Source organism: Ambystoma mexicanum, chromosome 11, assembly GCF_040938575.1.
Source record: "Ambystoma mexicanum isolate Mex_15411 chromosome 11, UKY_AmexF1_1, whole genome shotgun sequence".
Classification (NCBI taxonomy): domain Eukaryota; kingdom Metazoa; phylum Chordata; class Amphibia; order Caudata; family Ambystomatidae; genus Ambystoma; species Ambystoma mexicanum.
Genome location: NC_090934.1, coordinates 756,894,872 through 756,921,777, shown reverse-complemented (window position 1 = coordinate 756,921,777; position 26,906 = coordinate 756,894,872). Strand labels below are relative to the sequence as shown.

The 26,906-nt window shown below is 46.7% G+C and overlaps 1 protein-coding gene across 1 annotated transcript in view; it reads right to left on the bottom strand.

The window, feature by feature from the left end:
- RNF141 (ring finger protein 141) overlaps positions 1-26,906 on the bottom strand; it is a 473,212-nt gene that overhangs the window by 129,432 nt on the left and 316,874 nt on the right. Inside the window, exon 5 of the mRNA XM_069623656.1 lies at positions 14,488-14,595. Within this exon, the coding sequence (XP_069479757.1) occupies positions 14,488-14,595 (108 nt within the window). The remainder of the gene's footprint in view (positions 1-14,487; positions 14,596-26,906) is intronic.

Genomic DNA, 26,906 nt, shown 5'->3' with positions numbered 1-26,906 from the left:
CGCCACTCCCCCTCCCCCCCTCCTGGAAGAGGACGATTGCCTCCATCTTCTTACCGTCAGGGAGGAACTCCAGAATCAGGTCCAGGTTGTACCACAGTTCCATGTCGTACCTGGCCAGGATCGCCAGTGCAATGGCCACCTTGATAGTAGACGCCGTGGTATAAATCACCTTCTTTCCCATGGCGTCCATCCTTTTCCTTTCGCTGTCCGGAGGGACTGAAAACGACGAGGACGGGTTGGCCAACCGTTAGGTCACGGCCACCGAAACCACCGAATCCAGTGATGGCTGCAACCTCAGGCACTTGAGTGGCGAGTCCGGCACCCTATACTTTCAAGCCTATCCCATTTGGCTGGAGCCGTGCAAGGGTTCCTCATGAGAGCCAGGCCCTCTTCCCAAATGTCATCCAGAAGGGGCAGCGCGCCAAGATAGTCTTCCACTTGTTCTCTTGTCTTTGATACAAGAAGTCCTCTTTCTTGGTCTCCTCGGGCACCAGCTGGAATAGCTCGGATGCCCTGGCGATCATGGAGTGGAACAATCCCACCTCATCAGGAGGGGACACCCTTTGTGGAGCATCCAAATGTGGGGATTCACCGTCCGCTTCGAGGATGTCTTCCTCATCATCCGTCGTTGTGGTCGTATCCATCCCCATACCAGCGTATGGGTGTGCTGGGAAAAAGGGACCCGAGGAGGAGGCTGAAATGGGGGGGGGGGGGTCAGATGACGCTTCCTTGTCTGCGCTGGAGGCTGATCGAGGACCTGGGGGACCACAGGTATCAGAGACCGAGGCATCCTCATCTGGATCTCTGACACCAAGTTGTGTAGAGTCCAACAGAATATCCAATGAAATGTCCCTCGGCTGAGAAGGCAGAACGGGAAAACTAGGCCCTGCGCCGTAGTCTTCCTCAACGTCCTCATGGACCGCGTGTAAGGACTCCTGATTTTCCTCGTCTGTGGAAGAGAACTCCATGGTTTGGGCGAAGGCCTGGGAGGGCTGTTTCGGGGGCCTCCTCACCCCCCCCCTTTTCCCTCCTCCTGAGGGTCTTGAAGTCTTGAACCGGGGCCTGCGCTGGTTTGGTCCCTTCTGGCGTGCCTGCATGCTTCACCCAAGTAACTGCGGCTGTGTCACACCTTGGGAGTAGGGACAACTTCTGAGCTGTGGGAGTTACCCTTGCAGGATCAGCACCCTTATATGTCGTGGCAGTAGTAGTCATCGACGGAATCTCCGAAAAAGTCTTAGCCTGTACCTGTTGAGCCTGCTTGGGCTGTTCTGCCTTCTTCTCCGTCCGTGGCTTCTCCGATTTCTCACGTAGTTTAGCTGGGGTAGATGACTTTCTCTTTGAAGAGGAGCTTGATGGTAGGCTGGCAATGAAGATGGAAGGTGATGCTCATTGCGTCCTATCCACTGTGGGAGCTGCTTCTGCGGTGAACCCGGTGGACTCGAACTTGCGGCTCTTGGCCTCATCTTGGGCCCCCACAGATAAGGTGTCCTCAAAGGACTTAGAAGACCACTTCTGGGTGATGCATGATTCTGTTCGGAGCACGGGTCAAAGGCCTTGGCATTAAGCCATGCCGTCAGCCTACTATGCCTGTCCTTCGTGGCTTTCTTGGAAAACCCAAGGCAAATTTGTCACTCTACTTCCTTGTGGTCCAAGTGCAGGCAGTAGAGGCATTGCAGGTGCTTGTCCTCCACAAACACATTCCGTAGCCAGCATTTGGTGCAGATCTTCCTTCCTTCTCCTCCGTCACGGTCAGAGGGTTTGAAGTAGGCCCAAAGTCCTTGTACAATCTTCGACGATCTTCGCCCTTGAGGGGTGCTGAAATTCACATACAATGGGTCTCTGCTGTCGGCAGATGGAGAAAAGAGCACACAGGCTTCTTTGAAACAAAAACAGAACTTTTTCATTGAAAATACAAAAAAACTTACAAATAGCTCAGAGAGCAAACTCGAGGACTCCCAACACTGAAGCATTCAGTACAAATCTGAAGATGGCTGCCAGAGGAGGGGCTTAGGGAGAGGACTGTCATTGGATAGGGGCAGTATAACCCAGAGGACAGTGATTGGTTTAGAGGAGAAATACAGTTTTTAAGTGAAACTGTTTTTACTTTTACTGAGGATTTCCAGCCTGACCCCATGCTGGAGAACTCTCACTTCTCTTCTTGCCCCTGGCTTACTCTCCTGCCAGGGTATCGCACTTGGGTGTGGGTCCCAGACTCACACTGTCTGGTTCACTATACTGCCAGGGATTTCCCATTCTCCATTCGCTCTCTCTTGCTTCCAGGAAATAATCATCTTTCAAGTATTGGGTCACCGACCCTTTCTTGACAATGTTTGCATTTGTATCAATTATTTCAGTTCCTTTACTTAGGCTCTCTTGCATGGTCAACGGTATGCAGTATTCGCCCTGAAGGCACCGGCATCCCATTCGCTCTCCCTGGGTTTACTTGTCTTCACTGGCAGCTTTGGCGTTCCTTGCTTCTTTCGGTCTTCTCTACTCTTGGTCAGCTGACTGGGAGGGCATCATGTTAGTGGCTTGGTTCCCGCTTTGCTTTCCTCTGCTTCTGATGGCTCTGGCTGATTGTGGCAACCAGTGTCAGAACAAGTTGGATTCAGGCGCAGACTCCCTCTAGTTCTCCTGTGGTGTACAAATGTGTCAGTTTTAAACTTCTCAGCATTGGTTAGCATTTTCCAAAGACTAAAACGGAGGGTTGGCTTACCGCTTCTGGTCACCCTCATTGCTCCATCCCTCCTCTCAGTACTATAAAGGGAGATGGAAGGTACAGAAGGTTGTTGGTTATCAAAACCTGGGATTCCTCCACCTACATTGCAATAAGCCATACAGAAATGTTGGAAAGGTTCACAGGCATCTTAAATAATTACAGCTGAAGAATTATTTTGATCCAGTATTTTTCTGACTCTGTGGAGTTTGTCGTCCCCTACGTGATCCTCCCGCAGATAGCCACCCCAAGGGTCAGTCAGGTAGCTTCTGCCTTTCCATGGCCACGTAAGAGAAGCTTCCCTTCAGGGAATCAGTGCCAATATTGCTAGATTTGTCACGCCAGCTTCAATCATTAAGGACTGTTCAGCGTCTCTTAGCCCACTACTCTGTCGAGTCATCCCTTCATCATTTAATGAGGGAGTAGTACCTGCAGAGTTCAAACAGGCTTGGGTCACAACTATTCTAAAGAAGCCCTTCTTGGCAAGTCAGGATTGTGCCAATTAGCATCCTACATTGAATTCTCTGTTTTTGCTTAAGATATTAGATTGCTCTGCCTCACTCCAACCCGAAGACCAGCTGGAAATTCTCCAGCTTCTAGGGAATCGGCAATCTGTTTTTTGCCCGGCTGGGGGTACGGAAACGGACTCTTCGATATTAAGAATTACCCTTTACATATTATGGACCAGGGTCACATGGGGTTACTGATGCTCCTCAAACCCATCAGCAGCATTTGACACTATTGACCACTCTATATAGTGTCAGCACTTTCAAGGGGTTGTTGGGGCATCAGATGGAGCAGGATCCGGAAACTAACATCGTACATATCCAGTCGATATTCTCATGTGTTGAAAGATGGATGACTCAAAATTGACAGGGGCTGAATCAAGGTAAGACTGAAACCTGGTTGGTTGCTCCAGCCAATGCTCTTGCTAAGTCACTGTCTTTGTATCTGGATTTTGTACTTTCGGGAATATACCATTAAAATACAAACCCAATTAAAAACTCTGGGAATTATCTTTGACTCTACCCTGTCCATGGTACCCCAAATTAATCACAAATTGAAAAACAAACTACTACTTGATGCTGTTCTGACAAATTAGCCCCTTTCTTTCTGAGCACCATTGCTCCATTTTGGACAGAGCCTTAGTTGGATCTAGACTGGATTACTGCAATTCATTATATGCCGGATCCACTCAGTCCTCCATTCACAAACGTCAAGTTCTGCAGAATTCCCTGGCCACAATTGTTACCAACACGGCTAGATCGGCGCATATCACTCCTGTCCGTCGGAGATTGTATTGGTTACCGATTAGAAGTAGAATTTCCTACAAATTGCTTACCTTGGCTCGCAAATCTCTATATGGTTAACCCCTGCTTTATATCAAAAATGATTTATGTGACGGTCTTCCTCCAGGCATCAATGCTCCTCTTACTGTAACCTCATGCTCGCTCATCCTTCTAAACGGACAATACCCTATGGCAGATCAAGTCCTGCACTGTCAGCCAGATTATAAAATAACCGTCCACTGGCCCTTCGCAAAAAGAACTGAAGACTTCTCCGTTTAATCCTGTATATGTCAGGCCGTTGATGTTTGTATTGCATAGGACGAGCACTGACAAGCCTATGGGTAGTCGCGCCTTGCGTTATATATAAACATAACATATACTGATATGGTTAAATGAAAACAGTTAGATGATTGTATAATTACTTAGCTTCCCCCGCTATAGAAATCATCTCAAGCAACGATTTCTTGTATAGCATAGCAGCCCTAGCATTAGGCTAGAAGGGTTTGAAAAAATAATACTACCCACAAGTAACAAACAGACCACCTTTTGATATGCTGAGCCATGGTATAGACAAATAATCATTTTCACAGGCCATTATGTGATGTAAAATTCTATGGGTTAAGATAGTTTTATCATTACACCAGTCTCTGAGCAAAAAAAGAAGAACTGGTTCAAGGGTAAGTTTGTTCCCTAGGAAAAGCAAACCAAGCTCTAGATGAGGAGCAGAATTAGCCTCTGAAGCTGGTAGGCCAAAGAGTTGTTTGATACATTTGTTCAACTGGACTTGTAATCAGTCTAAACTGGTATATCCTCATGCCATATTTTGCAGTTGCCTTGAGTTGTATAACCTTGAACAACAACTCCAAAGTGTAGCATTGATAGGCTCTAGCAAAGTGAACAATTCCACTAATGGATTGTGTCATTTTGCTCAATTGCTTATGGGAATGATTATTACCCCTGAAAGAGGACGTAAAGGTTATGCACAGATAATTCTATGCCTTCAGCAGTTACATTTTTTGGCCCTTAATAAAAATAAAAAAAAGAGATGGGGAAATGGCTCGTCTATCTTAGTATCCATTGTGACCTATCACTATTGCTGACTTTGGGACATTGATTTCTAGATCACGATCTTTCATAAAGTCAGAATATGTGTCAAGCAACAGCTGTAGTGCGCAAGGTGTTCTCCAATTAAGACTGATTCCAAAGTTGGACTATGCCGATGACAAACGTTTTTTTCAAAATGTGTTACATCAGCCTTTCTTTCTGTTAATTTTCCCATAAGCTTATTAACATATAGAGGAAAGAGATTTGAGGCCAATACACATCCCTGACGGACTCCAGATTCTACTGGGAACCAGGGGGTGAGATGCCTGCCATCACCTGACTGTACACAGGCCCCAATGTTGAAATGGGCTGAAATTAGCAAATTGACTTTCACCCTCATTATGAGGTTTCCGGTAGGCGGCTGGCAGTTACCGCCGGGTCTACCGGCAACCTTGATTTACCATTTCCGCTGCCCAATATCCCGCTAACACCAGGATATTACAGGCAGCAGAGGAACGGTAAGTTCCCATTCCCATTGAGTCTGTTAGGGCATCATGGAAATGGGAACACTGAAGCACCGGCACCATTTCTAGCGGTGCCAGTGCTTCAGTGATGTTTCTGCCAGTAGGGGCCTGAACTACCGGCAGGACAGGCCTGTCGGTTGTTCATAGCCCCTGCCGGCAGTCTCGGAGTGAAGGTTCTGGAAATACCAGACCGGGTCACTCCTTATGAGGCCCTATCTCCTTAGGACAATTATCTTCTCTAAAGCACTGCATAGTTTTCTTCTATTGACTTTGTTGTAGGCAGTCTTTAGCATCCATAAAAGTCAGATATATTCTTTCCCTCTTTAAACATTCAATGCTTGCGTATTAGTCCCCAATCCCTCTCTGAATTTCAGCTGAAAATGTGATAAAACACTCATACTCTCCATCCATGATTGAAGTCTGGCTAACACAATCTTGCAGAATATTTTAAAATGGGAATCCAAGAGAGAGAGATTGGTCTATATTAGCAAGGAGAGTCTCTATGCCCTTCTTTAAAGATGGGATAGATTACTGCAGTCTGCCATGATTCAGGGAAATAGTTTTATTCCAAAAAAATGCATTAACGCATATCCACAAGACAGGGGCCCAGAGTCTTGAAGGTTTCTCAATAATTCAACAGGTATCCCGTAGGGGGTGGGGTTCATACAAAGTGTTTGTTTATACAATGCCAGATTAACTTCTTCAATTGTGACCATTAAATCTAATTTTGGTGGATTAAGGAGGGTGGTGGAGGAACCTATGATCGCAGCCAGGGCCACCTTATAAAGATTGGTGAAATGAGACACCCGTTTAGAGTCTGCCGCATTCACATTGTATGGTTTAGGCTTGCGTAATGACCCGGGCCATGACTTACTAGCTCTCAAAAGGTTATTGAGTTAGGCAAATATGCAGCGTTTACTCATTCTTCCCATGCCTTATTGTCCAGAGCGGTCTTTCTATCCATCACTACTTCCTTATATTCTTTCCGGGACTTTGTCATTTCACTTTTTATTACTAGTAGAAGACTTCAAGAGAGAAATCCACCTCGATTTGGCTGTTTGACAACGTGTATTGACCCACAAGATGTTTTGAGATTTAAAACATTATTGAAATCAGCATCAGACTAAAGCCTAATACAGCTAATAGAACTGGTTGATGGTTCCTTAATAGCCATAAGAACAGGAAGGTTACTATTTACTATGCCTTCCTGGATAGTCGAACCAAGCTCTTCCTTCCATCTGTTTGCTCTTTTTGAGTTAGGTAAAACAACATTATTAATATGGGAAATAGCCACAGATGGAACATGGCTGTTTGGCCACACTATTTCTAAATATAAAGCAAGATTATTGCTACATAGATCAGACAGCACTTTAAAATATACTATTGACTCCCACATAGTGATTGGGAATCAGAAATAATCAATGGTAGATTGACCCTGATGACCTTGAGAAGTATAGTTGCCAGGTCTATCATTTTGCAATGTCCCAATAAGCAACATGATATCCCATTCATTTAAAGAAGTAAACATTTTAAAAACCATTTTGGCATGAGAAGGGTTTCACCATCTTGCATTTCTGTGGGTTCCCTCTCCTTCCCGTCCCCTCTCTTGTGATAATGGCTGAAAAACCACGCTTACGGTACTATGATGAGCCACTATGTCCTTCTCTGTTAAAAAGTCAAATTGAATAATATAGAGAAGAATATATATCACAAAGCTGCACATGGCAAAATGCATATATCGTCATTGTTGACCGGTTAGTATTTTAATGAATTGGACATACCTTACAGTAATGAATAATCTCTGATCCAATTCATTAAAATGTTCCTCTCTCTATTATACAATTTGACTTTTTAACATAGAAGGACATAGTGGATGATCATAGTATGGTAAGCATGGTTTGTCAGCCATTATCACAACATCACATAAGAATTAAAATACCAACAATTTAATGCTTGGCAACTATATCTTGGGGACATATTCTGGTAAACTCATCCTTTTTCGTGGGTCACATCTTTCTAATATCTGGGATCTAATTAGGTGTATTGTCAATGGATGACCAGAATGGTTTCACATCTTTATCTCTCTATGCTTTGAGAACATGGGATTTAACGCAGTGCACTGTGTCAATATGACAATATACACTCAGCATTTTACTAATTTCTGATCTTTTCACAAATTTCATGTTTTTGTATTTTAATTGATGTTTTTCCCTAAATATGTATACATCCGACTTCACCCCTCGTCCTTGACCTGATCTGTGACATGTTTTGGTATGTTTTTCATATTTTGATGTTGATCATATATGATTAAATATTATTTTTATTTCCTCACTTTATCATGTATGAATTAAAAAATGTGTTTCTTTAATATATTTATGTGAATATTTTTTAACAGCCTTGAGAATGACCAGAAGGTGGAAACATGACGGCTGTCCGGCATAGTCAATTAAACCTTTGTTTTCCAACGTCTAATTTGACAACATTGATACACATGCATTATTCTGTTCAAAATTGTTAGTGCGAGTTGCCTTTCCAAAACCCTAAATTAATTGTTCCAATTTTACAAACCTTGTGGGTGGTTTGTGGGAATAGTGTGCTAGCTGCCACCCCATTTTTCTGTACTATCCTTTCTGTACTTTTACAGTAATTGGAGAATGGTCAATAGCGCACAAGAGTTCGATCGAACCCACTTTTTTATTCCTTTATATATTGTTTATCAATCCCATGTTCCCTCCCTGTTGCCATATGGGTGCTTTGAAACACAATGTACTTGTTGTAGTGCCTAACAAATGCACGATAAAATAAATAAAATAAAAATTCCCAATTGCTCAACCAGGTGGCGAAGACAGGTGCATCCAATGCAGACCTCTGTCTCCTAACGATTCAAAGGGAAAGTTGAGGGTGAACTGCTGTGGACCACGTCCTGCACTCCACTAACTTCACTAGAAAAATACTCCTCCTTGGAGGGGAAGGAACACCTGCAGGGGCCAGCCAAGCTCCCTGGAAGGGGAGTGAAGCATAAAAAGAACTTACCCTGTCCTAGAGCCTATGGAATGGGACTCTCAGCATCCTGTTTCCGCTGCTTTGAACCATCCTCAAACTGATTCAACCTTATTCAAACCTTCAACCCACACATGATTCTGGGTGCTGCCTTTGGCACTCTAGTCATTCTTCAAACCGGTGTTTGCATCCTTCGAACTGGTTCACTAACCCTTCGCACCAGCAGTGCTCATTGCTCCTCCGGCTCAAACAGCTCACCGCTGTGGTAATGTTTGACCCAATGCATCTTCAAGCAACGCGTTGAACCACCGGGAACTTCGCATGGACCTGACTCAAAGCACGACTCGAACCTCTAGAAATGGGTCACATGCAGGCTTGATTCTGTGATACCCACTGTCTCGAACCAGCTCAACTGCTGAACCAACCCTGGTGGACTCATCAAACTTTACTGATTGAATGCTGCAATCAACCACACAGACCTCTGCATCAAACCAGACTTGCTCCTTGGATCAGCGTGACTTGCCACATTCAAACCCATTTGACCTGCAATGGCAGCACTTAGAAGCCTGGTTTCACGTTGTTGTACCACCCAAGAACCAGAATAAGGTACTGTTGAGAGGTCCGAAACCTGTGATCCACTTCTGGGACCATAGAGACTGATAAGCCACCCTTCTCCATAGCGACTGAAAAGCCACCCTTCTCAACCTTTTTTCAATACGAGATATCCTTTTCAATTAACATTGCTGCAATTTCTTGCCCCTGCTTCGAGTGTCACTACATATATGATCTGCATATTCTGTGTTCTTTCCACAGGGGTGGATTCCTGTTAGTAGATAGGTAGGTAGGTGAATATCTGTAGAGTGCACCATATTACCTCGTATGAGGTGTCATGGCGCTAAGATTTTATTGTTACGTAGTGTTGTTTGATATCTTTGATAGTTATTTGCATATTGGTTTGCTTAATTAAAGTATATATATTTTTATAGAACCTTGACTGGACATTCTTTTAATTTGGCGTCTTTGTACTATCGCTGATTGAGGTGCTACTGTTATCACATGCACACCTTTCTTAAGAATATAGCCTGCCCTCGGGCCACGTTACCACACTCCCTCCCTCCGTCTCACTCTCCCTCCCTCCCTCCCGACTACTGGGGCATTTTCTCTCTCCCCTACCTGTGGTGTTTCTCGCAAAACAACCTTTGGGGTACCTCTTTGGGGTACCTGTGCCCCATAACCTCTGGGGTAACAATCTCTTCCACCTAACTCTGATGTTCTGTCTCACCTCCTTCCTGCTCCAAACCCACCTTCTCTAGTATCTTACTTTCCTTCTCCTCCTCCTCCTCTCCAACTCTTCTCCTCTACTCTCACACCTCCAAAACACTTGCGTCCTCTCTTCCAGCACAATCCTTTCCCTATCTGCTTGCTCGAAACTCCCACACCACTCGGTTTCTCTATGCTCCACTCATATCCTCCCAGCCTTGCACCCAAGATTGGTCTTAGGGCTACAGGTTAAAGGAGTGCAGGGTCCGGCACCTGGATCTTTGAATGGTTTGAGATTGCTCCTGGTCAGTATTCACTGAGTGTTCGAGTTACCGTCGGAGTCCTTTGTCTTGCAGGGACCAAGGCCTCTTTCTAGCAATTAGCCATCTTGGATCTTCAAAACGCATGTACCCAGAGGGAGCGTATAGTGCGTGGTGGGACTGAGCATTGTTATATTCAGCTTTGTGAAGCGACACATTAAAGTAAGGGCAAGCAGGGCTTTAGGGTTTGCCCTCTGTCATACAGCCGAGAAGGTTCTGCAAAAAGGATGAACATAGCTGGAGGTCAAAAGGGGCTTTATTTAACAGAAACAATTCACTGGGTAAAAATAAACCAAAACATACCCGGGCAATCTCTTCTGAAAGTTCCAACAATTTGAGGGGCACTGACTCACAAGGGTTTGTGGTGCAACTGCTCCACTCACAGTCTCTGGGTAATGTTGCTGATTCTCCTCTTGTCTGTTAGTTTTAGGATACTAGGCGCCACTGTTAATGCCACTACAAGTTTTAGGTATAACCGCATCGTCTGGGAAACCCTCAGGTGAAGCCAACTGGGCTTGTATTGTCCAGGTGCCACAGACTATGTCCAGAGGGCCACATCACTCCCCGGTCCTAGGGTCTTGAGCCTTTCCCCTTAACATACTCTCTCTCCCTCTCCTCCACGATGCAACGCAAAGTGCTTGTTCTCCCTTCCTCTCTTGGCACCACCCCTGTCTATCGGGACGCTGAGCCTGCCCCCACTTAGAGTCAGAGGTGTTCTTTTGAACCTTCCTATTCGTAAAAGCTACCACGTTGCCGGTCACCTGTAGCTTCCCCAGGTGTTCCAATACAACCACATCATCATTCTCAACTCATATCTCCTTGTGATGTTCCTTAACCACCTCTTCCTGATTTTCATCTCAAACCTCTTCTTGATGTTCCTTAACCTCCTGCTATGGATAGAAAACTCCAACCGCATCATGATGTTGAAATAACCATCTGCGGATAACTCTTCTCCGGTGTCCAGTCAACTGGTCGAAAAAAAACTGGTCGACTGCAATTTGGTCGAAAACCAAATGGTCGAATTTTTTTTTTATTTATTTATTTATTTTTCGGGTTTTCGTTTAGTAAAAAAAGGGGTTTTTAGAGAAAAAAAAGGGGGTTTGGGGGGAGACCCCCCCCCCAAAAAAATGAAAAAAAAGGGTTAAAATAAAAAAAAAAAAATTCGACCATTTGGTTTTCGATCAAATTGGTTCGACCATTTGTCTGGTCGACCAATTTTTTTCCACCAAATGTCTGGCAACCCTCTTCTCCACCCCTCGCCTCAAGCTTCCTACACTCCAAGCTCACTTTACCATCTCCTCTCTGCACAACCCAATCACTCCAAACTCCTGCTACAAATGCCTACACTACTCTGGTTTAGACTGGTCTTTTCATACCTTTGGGGTACCTTCCCATTTTGTAAAAGTGTTTGCGCTTGTGTGTGATGATTGGTGAGAAGCAGGATTGGTTTACTGTGATTCTGTTACTTGGCCCTCATTTGTCTAATTAAGAATTATGGTGTGGTAAGAAGGGTGGAAACAAGCTGGACCAATAGTTTGAATTTGCTGTTCATTCCCATCTGCATATGCTTGCAATCTACTGGCATCTGCAGCAAAGCCATGTTTCCTGCTCAACTAGCACGGAAGGTAACAGGTGTATCCTCTCTGTTTTCATGGCATTTGGGTATGCAGGAGATATTCTGGGGCACAGTCAGCCTCCCGGGAATATGGTTGCCTGTAAAGGGCCAGTGTTGTTTATGTGTCCCATAGGCTTGCCCTGCATGATGGATATTAAAGGAGGCTGCCACAGGATGCCCCTTATACCTCCCTCAGGTCCGTCACCCTCCAACTCTAGGAAGAGCCGGTCCTCTTGGTTACCTCACTAGTTATTCCCAGAGTTAAGCAGGGGATTTCATCACACGGCAAACAAGTTTATTTGGGTGCAGGTCTTTCGCATTCTACACGGTACGCGATCGTCCGGACAGAGAACAAGCAGTCTCGCTCAACACGCAAAAAACGTATTTTTCCAACGTTGCTGAAACGGATTATAACAGCACCGCAGCACGCCCGTTGTCTTCAGACCAATATTTTGCTGACGGCAGCAGTTCCAATGCTCATGGAAGCCATTGAAGGCCATTTACCGGCACATTCTGCCCCCGTAGAAACGTACGAAGGACTCTGATACCTCGCAATATCCATTTAAAAACGTCTAACCTCAGCTCCAGCATAAGAGATACATCATTTGACATCCTAAACCCATTGTGAAGATTCTGATGCTTGGGTCACTAACACCGCCCTAACGTGTCCTGATGAGTCTTATTTGGTCCTAACACTCATCTAATGGACAACAGTCATTTGTGAAATTTGAAAAGACTGGTTTTTGCTTATAAGGCTGGAAAAAGAGCCATCCTGTCGACATTGTTCATAGATGGGCTCATGCCCACACACTGTACCAATTGGGGCCTTTGCAATAGTTTCATTATGTAATATCTATGTTGTGAAGTCACTTATACAATTACTAACATCACCTCTGAAAATAAAATAGGTTTGATGTATGACTATCTTTACATGAATTTTTCTTTCTGTCCAACAGGATTGTGATTTATCTCTTTTGTTCCTTGTGTTCTTTTAATAATTGGACTCATTAGGTTCAATTTTTTATGTAGTTAAATAAAACCATATATATTTTTTCGGTAATAATACTAGCTTCTGTGTATATCTTGTGATATTTGTTCCAACACAAGACCGTGTTTTGCATGTGCCTCATCCTCATCTAGACCTGGAGTCCAAGAGTGTGATACCAACAGGTAGCTTGTTTTTGGGAAATTGTTCTTCCTACCATGTTCTGACCACATCCCACAAGCCCCTACCAAAAAGTGGTCCCCCTTAGCTCAACAGCTATACCCACTTTCAAGTAACCCACCAGGAGATTGTACTCTTGAAAATCTCTATTGTGAGATGAGCATCTATGTGGGTATTCCCCCCCCCCCCCCCATGTGTCTCTGCAACTCTGCTGGATCCACTGACCTTCTTAAAAAGGGTCATATTAACTACAGTGCCTTGGAGACAAATCCCTGCCAAACCTACTGGGAGGGTAGACCAGTGGATCCTTCGCATGCTGCCCCTTGGCCTGCATCACGTAGAAGGTGGCAGCACCCAGCCCCCTTACTCACCCCATACCTAAACCCGCTGGGCAAGGCAAGGTACTTTATCACAGATCATATGCATAATGGTGGAAGACAATTGACCACAAAAACAACACATCCGAGCAAAACAATTCCAGTGACTGGCCACATTAACAGGCATGGACATTGCAAGCCTAATGGAGGGATGCACTTGACCACAATGGACCCAGATTACACAGAAGACTAATATTTACAGACAACACCCATTAGCATAATGCAATCCAGCACAGCAATAGTGGAATATAATGGATTATAAAAGGTCAAGAAAACACGCATACATTTCAAAATGAACGTAAGCAGAGAAGATGCGCAGCCAAATGCACACACAAACACACCCTCACACGCTGGGCCACATAGACGGAAACACACAAAAAAACAGAGAATCAGTAGAAAAAAGTTTAAAAAAAAGTTTAGGTTACATCCAATGACAAGGTGAAGTTGAGAAACATTGTGAATGTCAAGGTTAAGGTACAGACACAGTGCAAACACACCAAAATGTAAAGTCTACAAACGTTGGAAATTCCAATGTTAGATAGCATCACTCAGTCCAAATTAACAAATCCCCTAATACAAACCAAGTCCAAGTCCATCGAACTACAAATGTAACCTTAGCTCACACTACCTCACAACACTTGCTTTTAATATTAGGTGGCGTGGTCCATAGCCATGCTATAGTTTATGTGCGTCTTCTCGACAGGGTGGAAAAAGGCAAAGAAACTCAATTCCCATGCCTAATTACCACCCCAGCCAAAACATTGTCGAGATCCCTGCAGAGGGCAGAGGTTTAGAGTGAAACATCTCCATATGAACCCCGCTTAACCAGCAGGTGTCGGAAACCTGTAGATGTTTTGGTCTGCAACTCCCGTCAGTCAATGGCTCGAGATCATGTGATTCGTAGCCCAAAACACCTGTAGTTAGTCGCAAGTTGCAGATCTCTCATCACGTGGTATTTGAGGAATCTGAAAGCCAACACACTTTCAATAAACAAGCATTATGCAATTAGTGGCATGTTCCAGTTTCATCCTTTGCTTCAGATACTTGCTAGTTCGATGACATCTCAAAGGGATGGGGAAAATTCACGCTCATTATTCATTTTGTCCAATGAGAGAACATCAAAGGTTCGCTTTATGACCTGATCCAACATTCAAGAAAAAGGATTTTCAAACCTCACCATTTGTCTATGCATTTCTGACAAAAGCTGTGCGCACAGGGAAGGATGAGATCCGCTCGCCCATCCATGCAGATGCAGCATTCCTCCTCATCCGTCAACTGTTTAACTCTGCAATAGAAAGCACATCTTTAGTGATAGAAGGCTGTGTTCCCACTTTATTTCTTGCTTACAAAAAAAATCAGAAGGTTTGCACCTGGTATAGGATATCAAAAATGCTGCATTAAATCAAGGTATTGGTGACACACAGAATAACAAACGGTACATTTTAATAAACCACATGTACCTCAAGTGGGAATGCTGAAAAGAGGAGCACTGAAGAGCAAGGGCATTTAAAAAAAATCAAGGAGCAATTCCACTTTCCAAATAATATTACAGAGTGTTTATAGTATACCAAACCAAAAGCAGTGATCTATAATTTAGTAGGATTGGTACCAACTTGTACTCTGATGAGAAGGTAAAACCAGGCCTCAACTGCCCGATTTGCGTGTGCAATAAATGGCAATGTTCCTCTTCGAGTAGGACTCTTAAAACCAATGCAAATCCAGAGAAAATGGTTGAAACCTTACAACGACATGCCTTGAAATGGCACATTAGTCACATGGACATATTGTTATGATGCTTCTTCTCACTCAAAACCATGCTTCTTTAAAAATGTTTGCTTTAACACGCCACAGATCTTACAAAACCTTAGAAAATACATGAAAATAGAATACAACACGGTTCATTGTTACCCACACACCACGCAAAACATTGCTTTAGATTGTGGAAGAAGAAGGAACTTTCCACAAACATAAAACATCACACTTTGCAAAGTTTTGCCCCAAATGCAGCTGTAGCCAGTCTCCTTAGTTTATCAAAAAGGAATGAAAATGCTGTGAGCTATTTAACTAGGTTACATGTGATTTTACCGAATAAAAAAAGTACCAAAAACTTTAAAAATAACTTTTTTTTTTTAATTTGGGCTCCCCTAAACCCTGCATTTCCCTTAATTTCTAATCCCAGCCCAACCGCCTCCCTGTCTGTTTTAACGCCTTACCCCACGCCTATATATATATATATATATATTTCAGAAAACGCGTACCAAAGTACGTTTGGTGGACTGCACTCCAAGGAGCAGACTAGTAGAAATCACTGGACCGCATTAAAAAGAAAACACAAAACTTCAAGATGGCTGCTGACACGAGGTAGATGTACCACCACCCTGCAGGAGCAGCGAAGGACTGGGAAAGAAGGAGAAAACCTTGTAGAGAACGACGGGCACAGTTTCAGCCCCAAAGAGTAAAACGGTACCCTTCCCCAAGCGCATACGGAGGGGTGGAGGAGCCCCACCGTGAACCTGGGAGAGGGCCGGCTCTCGGCAGAGCAGACACCGGCGGAAGAGCGATGCAACAAGGAGGGAGCCCTTGCTCGAGGATAGGCAGAGGCACCCCGAGGCGCCGGCAGTCCTGCCAGAGAAGGTGCAGCATGAGCAGCAAGCCGTGGCGATACCCTCTAGGGAGAAGGGACCCGACAGCCCGTCACAGGGGCCGGCGAACATAGCAACATCACCACGGGTGGAGTAACAGAGCTGCAGGCGACCGAGCGGGGGGACACCTTGTCCCACGTGGAAGGCGGCTACGAGGAGGACGGGGCCCTCCCAACGAGAGGATGAATTCACAAAGTGAAGAGCAGAACTGGGCGGAGGGTGCGAGTTCCCGCTGCAAGAAATATGCGCTGGCGGTCGGATGTGGCCTCCAAGTTAGAAGGAGAGCTGAGAGTCGGCACAAGGATCCAATACACGGCGGGGGAAACCACGCATCTGCCCACAAGCAGAGAAACGGAGGGAGGCCCCCTCACCCGTGGAAGGAGGCCTCAGAGACAAGGCAGCCCTCCCAAAGACGACGGACAGGTCCTGAAGTGAGGCACCGGACCATAGAGAAAGCGGGGGACCCTGCCGTGAGAGACCTGCAGCGGAGGTCAGACGAGGGCCCCTAACCAGAAGGAAGACACCATAAGAAGAGGCAACTTTTACTGCAGGTGACACCCCCCCCCCCCACTGACTTGGGACATTGCAGGCTGCGAAGACAAGGGGGGGGCATTAAGGAAGAAGAACAGCCACCAGCAATTGCCGACAAGGCAGGGGAGGCTCCGGGCAGCAAATGGCCAGGAGGAGGATCCCCAGGCCCCACAGGGGCAGAGAGCCTGACATAAGCGGTTTACAGTGGCCCGATTGGAGGAACGCAGTAGCAAGAGGAGGAGACTACACCGAGGAGGAAAGACATCGCACACAGACCCCGGCCCTACATCCTGATCACACTGGAGACAGTCTCTCCATTAAAACACGCAGGGACAGAAAGAAGCGCTGGGACACAGTCCAACCGTCCAGGACAGTGGACCCCACTAAGGCAGAGACATCAGAAAGGAGAAGCGGAGTGTCAAGACACTGGAAGGCCCCGGAGGGGCTTTGTCCACGGCAAAGGAAGAGAGACCCCACAGAAAGTGAAAGGAAGAGGAGGGGCAAAGACCAACAAAAAGGGGACCCCACCGCATAAACACCACGACACAAGTGACCAGGATCAGCCCTGAAGACTCTGGCCATAGGAGGAGGTAGACAGCGAGAACCCAGTCCATAAGGGGGCTCCATGGGAACAAGAGAGCAGTAGCCTGGGACCAGGGTCAAAGCAGGGTACCAACCCATACCCAGCTAGGACACTCAGCCATGACATCTAAAACCAAAAGGCAGGACAAACAAAAGGGGACTGTCCCACGGTGACACTCCTGGAACACTACAGACAATGTGGCAGGCCAGGGAAGCCAACGAAGCACACAGGAGCACACAGGAGGGGGCAAGAGTATGCAGATCTATCGGCCCCAATGCTGCACCAGGACTTCCAAGGGGGAATTGCTCTCCTTACAGTCAAATCTAGCAAAGAGATTCCAGTACCAATTCCAGCTAATGCGGTCAGACCTGCACTTGGCCCTGGTGGAAATGAAATAGGAAATGGGGCAGCTGGGCAAGAGGATGGAGCTCCTGGAGAAGGGGCTGCAGGAGGTTGACAGAGAAACAATGGCAAACATTGAGGCTATAGAAAGGCTAGACATGGCAACGCAGAACCTGGAGCTCCAAATGGAATACATGGAAAACAGATCCCGGAGGGTCAACATAAGGCTGAAACTGCTATTGGAGACGGTGGCGGACGGAGAGTTGAAAGAGGTTATTCAGGATATCTTTGCAGAACTCCTGGAGGATACGACCCCAGGCACAGTGAAACTGGACAGAGACCACAGAGTGGGACGCCTCAATAAGAACCAGAATGCCAGACCAAAAGATGTGCTAGCAGCGTTAACAAGTTATTGTCAAAAGGAGGCGGTCCTGAAAGCGGCAAGACAATAAGAACCGATCAAATACAAGGACCAACAAATCAAACTGTACCAAGATCTAGCTAATAGCACTCTAGTCAAGCGCCGCCAAATGGGTCTGATTCTCACAGTACTTAATGAATGAGGGATCAGATATAAGTGGACCTTCCCTTTCGGACTTCTTTTCAAATGGTCAGGTGCACAGAAACTAATAGTCATGCTGCAAGAAGGGCGGACATACTGCACCTAGACTTGGACCAGGAACAACGGGACGATAGACCAGAGAGATCACCGAGGGCAGAGAATAGACCAAGACCCAGACCATGGGAGTGGACCACGGTTGGAGACACACGGAAAAGAAAAACCACAGTACGCGGCCTGCCATGCAAGGAGAGGGGCGAGAAGTCAGATATTGAGGAGTGGGGTGAAGGCAATGGGGGAAAACCCTTATCAGGTAAAATTAAAAAGGGGTGGTGGACACAAAAGGGTTGACAAGGGCAGGGAGGGTGGAGGGGGTAAACATCATAAAGTTAGTAAGGGCGAAGAAGCCAGATAGGAGGGAAGGAAGGGGAAGGGGTGAACCAAGAATCCCTCCAAAGAGGGGGGAAATGAGGGAGAAGGGAGGGAGAGGGGGGAATGGAGGGGAGAGGGCATGGGGGAAAGAGTAGGGGGGCAAGACGAGAATAAGGGGCAGACAAGAGCAGAGAGGCGATAAGAATGGGGTGGAGGGGCAGACTGGAGAGGGCAACGAGGAGGTTCAAATGGGGAGGGTAAGATGGAGCGGGAAACACGGAAGAAGCGGGGACCCCCAAAACATTAGTAGGCATAGGTCGGCAAACAACAACAATCATCCAAGTGGCTGACTCATAATGTCAGGGGACTCAATTCCCCCCTGAAAAAGGAAAAAGCTAGGGACCAGATATCCTGGGGCTACAAGAAATGCATCTCCTGCACAAAGATCAGGGACGACTAAAGCTGCGGGGATTCAACCACAGGTTCCATGCATCAGGAATGACCAAGACAGGGGGGGTGGCCCCGGCCATCAAAAATACTGTGGATTTCAGGGCAACGGAGGTCCTTCGGGACAAGGGGGGGCAGGTACATAATAGTCAAGGGGACACACCTGTATCTACCCTACACCTTATCGGTCACCTATGCTCCCAACCTAGCCAAGAAACATTCCTGAGGTGATTCCTGGGAATGCTGGAAGATAACACAAGGGGCCAAATAATTATAATGGGAGATTTCAACATAGCTTGGGACAGGGTCCGGGATAGGTCAGGTGGGAGAGACAAAGGAGGGGGGAGTAGTGGCCTCGCCAGAACGGAGAGACAGGATGGAACTGGCAGGTCTGTGAGACGTGTGGCGGGAAGTGAAAGGCGATGAAGAGGGCTATACGTTTCTCTCATGGAACGCAATCAAGAATAGATTACACATGGGTGTCAGCAGCTTTGCTGGGGCAGGTCAGGGAAGTAAAATCAGGCCCTCTTGGAATAGCAGATCATAAGACAGTTTCCATGCAAATGGGACTAGGGTGCAAAAAGAGGGGGGTGTGGGGATGGAAATATCCAAGGACTCCAAGGGGCCCAGTAATTAGGGGGGAAATGGAAGGGAAAATAAAAGAATTCTTTGAGTCCAATAAGAGGGGAGACACAAGGGAGGATACCAAATGTGATGCATTTAAAGCCACTCTGAGGGGGGAGTTGATAGCGGCAAAAACCCATAGGGAAAGGCAGCTAAAGGCACTGGAGGCACAGCTGGAGGCGGAGGTAGAGGTGACAAAGAAGGCGGCAGGTGAGACTCCCACCAGGTCCTCCCTGAGGGAGTATAGGCGGGCGATAGGTCAACTAGAAATTCTCCAAACAAAGAGGGCGGAAGGGGCACTACTCTCTGTCTGCCAAAAATTCTACGCCAAAGCGAATAAGGCGGATGCACTTTTGGAGCGCCTCCCGAGGGGAGCTTGGGCTAAAAATGCGATCACGGCATTGAAAACAGAAACCGGTGAGTGCATTACATGAACAGAGAATATCCAAGAAAGCTTAGCAAAATTCTACGAGACACTATACGCATCGCAAAACCCCCAGGCACATACACAAGCGGACCTTCTTGAGAAGGCAGGGATGCACAAAATTGACAGGGATGCCCAAGACATCCTAGGCTGGAAAATCGCAGAGGATGAAGTGAGGAGGGTTATCGGGAGTTTACCACCGAACAAGGCACCAGGCCCAGAAGGCTACACAGCAACCTTTTATAAAACATTTGCACCCATATTGGTACCGCATTTGACACCTCTTCAACACATTCAAAACCACAGGTAGCATAACGCCATCCATGGAAGAGGCTAAAATGACCCTAATTCTCAAACCCAATAAAGATCACATGGAACCCATTGCGCTAATCAACGTGGACGCGACGTGGCAGACAATATTAGGAGGGTGGCACACTTACTGGAGAAAGCGCAGAAAACGGGCACTCCCGCAGTACTTTTATAACTAGACACTGAAAAAGTGTTTGACAGCGTTGAGTGGTCATTTTTGTTTCGGGTCATGGAAAAAATGGGCCTGGCGGGGGACTTTCTCAAAATGGTGCAGACCAACTACCAGGCACCATTGGCACAATATGTTGGGATATTTCTCCTCTTTGAAAGATAGTGAGCTAAAGACTCTGGGTAAGGCTCTTGTAACCAGGACTCTTATCTGGCAGAGAGTCTCCCAGGACCACCCTTGTTATTTGCATATTTCAAGTAACTTTGGGTCACACCCTAAACTACTAAGGGAATCCAGACGTGGACCCCTTGCTCACTATTCTTAGAGAGGCACAGCTACACCCTACTGATGAGGTTCAACTAGACCGAAACACGTGTCTGGGGTTGCTGTTGGTACTCTTGTTCAGAGGAGAATTGCCTAGCATTTCGGTGGTGGACTGCCCCAGGGCAGGACAAAGACTGATATGTTTGGGATAGTTCTCCTCTGTGAAAGATAGTGAGCTAAAGACTCTGGGTAAGGCTCTTGTAACCAGGACTTTTGTCTGGCAGAGAGTCCTACAGGACCCCCTGCGTGTTATCTGCAAATTAACATTGGCAAATCTGAGCTGATGAACCTCACACTGGAGGCGGGGACCGCAACATACTGAAAGCAGCAACACTGTTTGTGTGGAGCCCTCGGGGGAGAGGGGATCAGGTAACTGGGAGTAAAGATCACCCCAGCTCTTTCAGGGTGTTACGCTCACCTGGTTCCCACAGGGGCGTCGATCGGACCCAGACAGCTGCGGTCTCCACCAACGTGATGCGTAGTGAAGAGATGACAGTCTGGACTGACCCGCCTAATCTTGTCTGCTGGACTCGTAGAAGTATTCTCCTGCAAGTGGAGAAAGGGATTTAGCCACCCGTGGACTTTAGTGAAGGCCTCCCAACAGTTCTCGTTCTCCCCACTAATCACCTCCGATATTCCCTTTTGGTAACCTCACCTTATATTTTTAAATGATGAACTTTCCATCCTGCATGGCATGCAGGGGCGCGTAGATGCCAGTTACTTCACTGGGTTGAAGGTACTGGAGGAGTTCCGGAGGACTATTGACTCCAGTGTCTATAAAGTTCAAAGAGTTCAATATGTCCGATGTTCACTCTTGTTCCATTCCCTCAATAGGTTGCAGCTGGGTCCAAAAGAATTTTGCCTGGAGGCAGCTGATGGCATTCAGGTAAGAGTCTGTATTCCCAAACACTGTCTGGTAAAGGTTGCATGAGTTTAACTTGCTGTTTTCTCTCCCTTTATAGGTGCGGCATAGGAAGATGAGGCGAATTAAAGAATACCACCTCCGGTGGTAAAGCAGGTGTTGGTTTTCTCGGCTCACCTTGTTATTCCTTTTGTTTTCGACCCAGCTGCTGGGTTTCGACAAAGAAAATGATGGAAGCAGCGCCGAGTCGAAAGATGCGGTGGACTGGTGAGTATAACGCGGCGCTGCTGCTGGTGAAGCGACGCATGCTGAAATAATGTCCTTTCCAGGCTAGGAGATGTGCTGGGTCCGGAATCAGGTAAGGAATCAAATAATGTCTGTGATCTAACCTCTTCTCCTTTCTTTGCCTTTTGTCTAGGAGCTCTGGATTCGAGGCGGGCGTGGCAGAAGACTGGATGCTGACTTGCAGACACAGTGAATGTCACGCTGCTGGATGCAGAATAACGCAAAGCATGGGCTGCTGTTCGGAGGTGGTTTAAATAGCCTGCAAAGTAGTCCCAGGTAAGAAGTTCCCCAGAACCACACCCGAGTGAAAAATAGTCCCTGTGATAAAATAGTCCCTTCCAGGCCTCACGTTGGCTTGGACTCATTTGCAGCATGGTCTGCATAAGGTAAGTAAAGTCTATGAGCCTGGCACCTATGGCGCCAGGACTGAATCCAAACAGCCCCCAGCCGGGGCTGTTGGGGTTTTAATGAGTATCTGGATGCCTGCTCCCGGGGCTGATGGACTCGATCCGGATGCCCGGAGGTAGGCATCATGACACAGTGTGGTTTGCAGCCAACTACCCACCCCTGTTGATGGGAATAAAGCAGGACTTCCACAAATGGAGGAACCTCCGGATCTCTTGTATAGGGAGGGTGGCGGCAGTGAAAATAGTCACTTTGCCACGCATGCTATACTTATTCCAGGCAATCCCAGAGGCGGTACCGGCAAGCTTCTTGAGGGAGCTGCAGACTCTAACCAATTAATTCATCTGGGAGAGCTTGAGAGCGAGGATAAATAGACACCTACTTATGGCCCCTAGGAGGGAGGGCTGGCTCTCCCCAACTTCCAGCAGTACTATGAAGCCACACAACTAAGGGTGATCAGGGAAGGGCTTTAGGAAGGAGAGGGAAAACAGTGGGTTAAGATGGATAGGGCAGTGACACAACACAAACTGAAAAAAGTGCTGTGGCTACCGAAGCAGCACAAACTGAAACATATGTACGAGAACACCAACATGAAACTGGTGGCTGATAATTGGGATAAGTTAGTGCGGACCTTCTTTGCTTCGTAATGTGCCGGGCTGTGGGTAGCGCCTATGACAGGAGAATGGAGTGTTTAGATTTGGGCCTGTGGTAGGTGGACTCCCACCTCCCTCTGATCCCAAATACCCTCCCTTGGGGTCATTTCTCTCCTTAGGTTTTTATGCGCAGAACTCTCCGTCCTGCTTCTCTGTGCAGGGGCGCATTGTGGGTGCGGGCGTTCCGTTGGACCTAGTTTCTTCACTGGTCCGTGGGCCCTTGTGTCAGGTCCAGACTGGCTGTGACCCAGACTCTTGCTGTTTTTAGGTGAGTTATAGTGTCTTTCAGTTTCTAATCGGTCTCTTTCTCCTGCCTTCATTTTGTCCTTTTCGATGTTACCTTTTTCCAATATGCTATTCCTCTAATAATGTCTTTTTGTTTCCGCAGGGATGATTGCGGTTAGTTTCTTTGACTATGCTCCGGATGAAGATGAGCTTGCAGCGCCGGACGGCGAAGACTACGGGTAAGTATTGATGCGCGGAGCGTGGCGCTGTTTTTTTGGAATTATTGCAAGAGTTGCTAACCTGTATTCTCTTCCTCTTTCTTCGTGCATGTTGCAGTGATGTGCCAGAGTGGTGAACGAATGAAGCACGGAATGATTTCAGGATCCACTGCTTACCCAGGTAACTACTGTTAATAATGCTGTCCTTGTTTCTTCACCTTTGCAGGTTGCGGTGAGATCCAGCATATCGGGCGAGGCAAATGAAGCACAGGATGGATTCGAGGATCCGTTGCTTACTCAGGTAAGTGTGGTTATTGATGCTGTTCTTGTTCTTCCAGGTCGGGGATGGCATCCGGATTGATGGCTTCAGGATCGGGCCGGAGACAAGCAGGTAAGCAGGCGCTGGACACGGTGAGCATTACGCTGCAGGAGTGCAGAATAACACGAAGCGTGTATTCCAGTTTGGGCGTGGCTTATGTAGCCAGCCACACCTGAAGGCCCGACCACACACAAAAACACTGGTCTGCATAGTTCAGTTCTAAGAACTGAGCTGTGTTACAGGCCTCCATGTTGGATTGAGATCCAAAACTGGTACTTGCCCTATTCCTGATAATGAGCCTGGCGCCAGAGGCACCAGGACTGACTCCATGTGTTCTTATGATGGTATTTAAAGGCCCTTGGGGCCACTGTTAAGAGCTGTAGTCCCACTGTTGCCAGGGGGCTGTTATACCGGAGGGTTTAGGGGCATGGATCGTGACAGCTGCTCCAACGTATTCCTCATCCTAGATATATTCGTCCAGTTTTAGCTGCTTCAGAAATGTGTTCTAGGCAGAGGGCGCCGTGCGCCGATGTCGTTAAGTCGAAGTCCCTCGAAGACCCCCATCGAGGGTGACGTCATTGGGTATACAAGCAGCACGCGCTGCGCCCATTGGCCTCAGTTCTGTTTTTCCCCTCTTGCTCTGCTGTACAGATAGTGTAGGTAGCCAGGTGTCAGCCTTGCGAGAGTTGAAGTGGTAATAACACCGGAAAATCTACAAAGGGGTAGGATGGGAGGGAGATGAGGTATACATTGGAGGAACATCCAGTCGAAAGAACGTTACCAGTTGGTAAGTAACGTGTTCTTCGAATGGATTGTGTCCTCCAATGCATTCCTCATCTTAGATAGACTCCCAAAGCAGTGTAAAAGTTATTTGGAGGAGGGAGTAGATTTTTAATATTATATAGCTGAATAAAGCACTGCTTTACCAAAAGCAAGCTCTTTAGAGTGGGAAGCATCCAGATTATAGAATTTATTAAAATAAAGTGTGCAGCTATGCCTCTGGTTGAATGGGCCCTCAAGCCTTCTGGTGGATCTTTGCCCACCAATCTGTAGCAAAGCACAATCCAACCCGATAGGGTTTGTTTTGACACCGATTGACCCAACTTCCTTCCGGTGTAGCCAACGAAAAGTTGATTATGCACTCTAAGCTTGGAGAGCCTAGAAATGTAAAAGCTTAGAGCGCTTCTCGGGTTCAGCCTGTGCAATCTTTCCTTCTCCTTGCTGGGATGAGGTAGAGGATAGAACGCGGGCAGAATGATGTTCTGATTTAAATGGAAATCAGACACAACTTTAGGTAAGAACGAAGGTTTAACCCTCTATACATCTCTGTCCTTGTGGAACACTGTATAGGGTGGCCCAGAAGACAATGTCTGCAACTCGCTCACTCTTCGTGCAGATGTTAAAGCAACCAAGAAAATGGTTTTCAACGTTAATCTTAAATGGCATGTGCGCAAAGGTTCAAAAGGGGCACACATCATAAACTTTAGAACCAGATTAAGGTCCCAAACTGGGACTTGGAAAGAAGAAAAGGGAGGAAACACATTGTTGAGTTCCTTTAAGAATTATGCAATCAAAGGAATTTAAAAATAGGAACATTCTTCCGAAAAGCGCTTGAAGAGATAACCTTAAATGGTCCCAACATTGAGACCTACCTCTATGTGCCAATGATAAGAGGAAGGATAATACTTCTGGAATAGGACACAGAAAAGGATCAACATTCTTTTCCCTGCACCAGTGTCAAAACGTGTTCCAGCGGCAACGGTACAAAGATTTTGTTGCTGGCCTTCTCGCCTAAAGCAACACCTCATGACGTCATCCGGAAGGTCCCAATCCTTGTATCTCAGCCTTTGAGATACCAAGCATGAAGGATGAGAGTCCTGACCTCTGGATGGAGAACCTGGCCCTCCTTTTGTGAGAGAAGGTCCTCTCTCTGAGGAAGACGTAACGGAGGGCAGGTTGACATATTTAGAAGGTCCAGGAGAACCAATCCGGGGCAATTAGGATCATGCGGTTTTTGAACCGTTTTAGGCTCCTGATGAGTTGAGGAATGCCCGGGATCAGAGGGAATGCATATAGCAGTGGGAAGTTCCACTCCACCACTAACGTGTCCCCTAGGGCTCCTCTCAGGGGAAATTCCCTTGAGCAATACATTTGGCACTTCCGGCTGATTCCGGTCGCAAACATGTCTACTTGAGGGGTTCCCCAAAGGGTGAAGATCTCCTGAAGGACTTCCTAAGCGAGTTCCCACTCGTGGGACACAGTACTCTGCCTGCTCAGAGCATCCACCATCATATTCATCTCCCCGGCTAGATGAACTGCCGATAAGGAGATTCCTTCCTGAATTGCCCAATACCAGAGCCACATTGCCTCTCTGCACAGAGGTAATGACCCTATACCTCCTCTTTAATTTAGGTAATGCATGGCCACTATGTTCTCCGTCATTATAATGAAATTATTTTCCCCTGACAGATGGCAGAAAAGCCTTCAGCGCTAGTCTGAATGCTCTCAGCTGTAAAAGGTTGATGTGTAGTTTGGACTCCGATGGAGACCAACGACCGCTGATTGTCAGATCTTTGGCATGAGCTCCCCACCCCATGAGTGAGGCATCCGTCACTACTGTTATCTCTGGCCATGGTTGCCAAAAATGTTCTCCTTTTAGGATGTTCTTTGTGCAAGTCCACCACAGAAGATCTTGCCGAAACTTGTTCGGAATTTGAAGGAGATCCGTCATTTGCCCTGAGAATTGGGACCATTGAGTCTTTTGTGCCCATTGAAGGGATCTCATCCTCAGGCGTGCTGCTGGCACTAGGAAAATGCAGGATGCCATGAGGCCAAGCAACCTCAAAAAGTCGTAGGCCTGGAGACTTTGGGCATTTTGGAATTTGGAAACCAACGGAAGAATGTCTTGAGCTCTCGACTTGGGAGGCAAGCTCTTTCCCAAAGATGTGTCTAATACAGCCCCTATGTACTGGAGCTGTTGGGAAGGTGTCATTTGTTACTTCTTGAAATTGAGGGAGAAGCCCAGTCTGTGGAGGCAGTGGCAGGTGATTTTCAGATGATTCAGGGCTTGCTCGGCAGAACGCGCCCTGATAAACCAATCGTCCAGGTAGGGGTAGAAGTGAAACCTCCCCTCTCCTGAGATGCGCTGCCACCAACTTGGTGAAGACCCTCAGGGCGGAGGTCAACCCGAATGATAGGACTCGAGATTGATAATGCGAGTCCCCAACCGCGAACCTCAGGTATTTTCTGGGCTTGAGATGGATTGGCACATGAAAATAAGCATCCTGAAGGTCTAATGACACC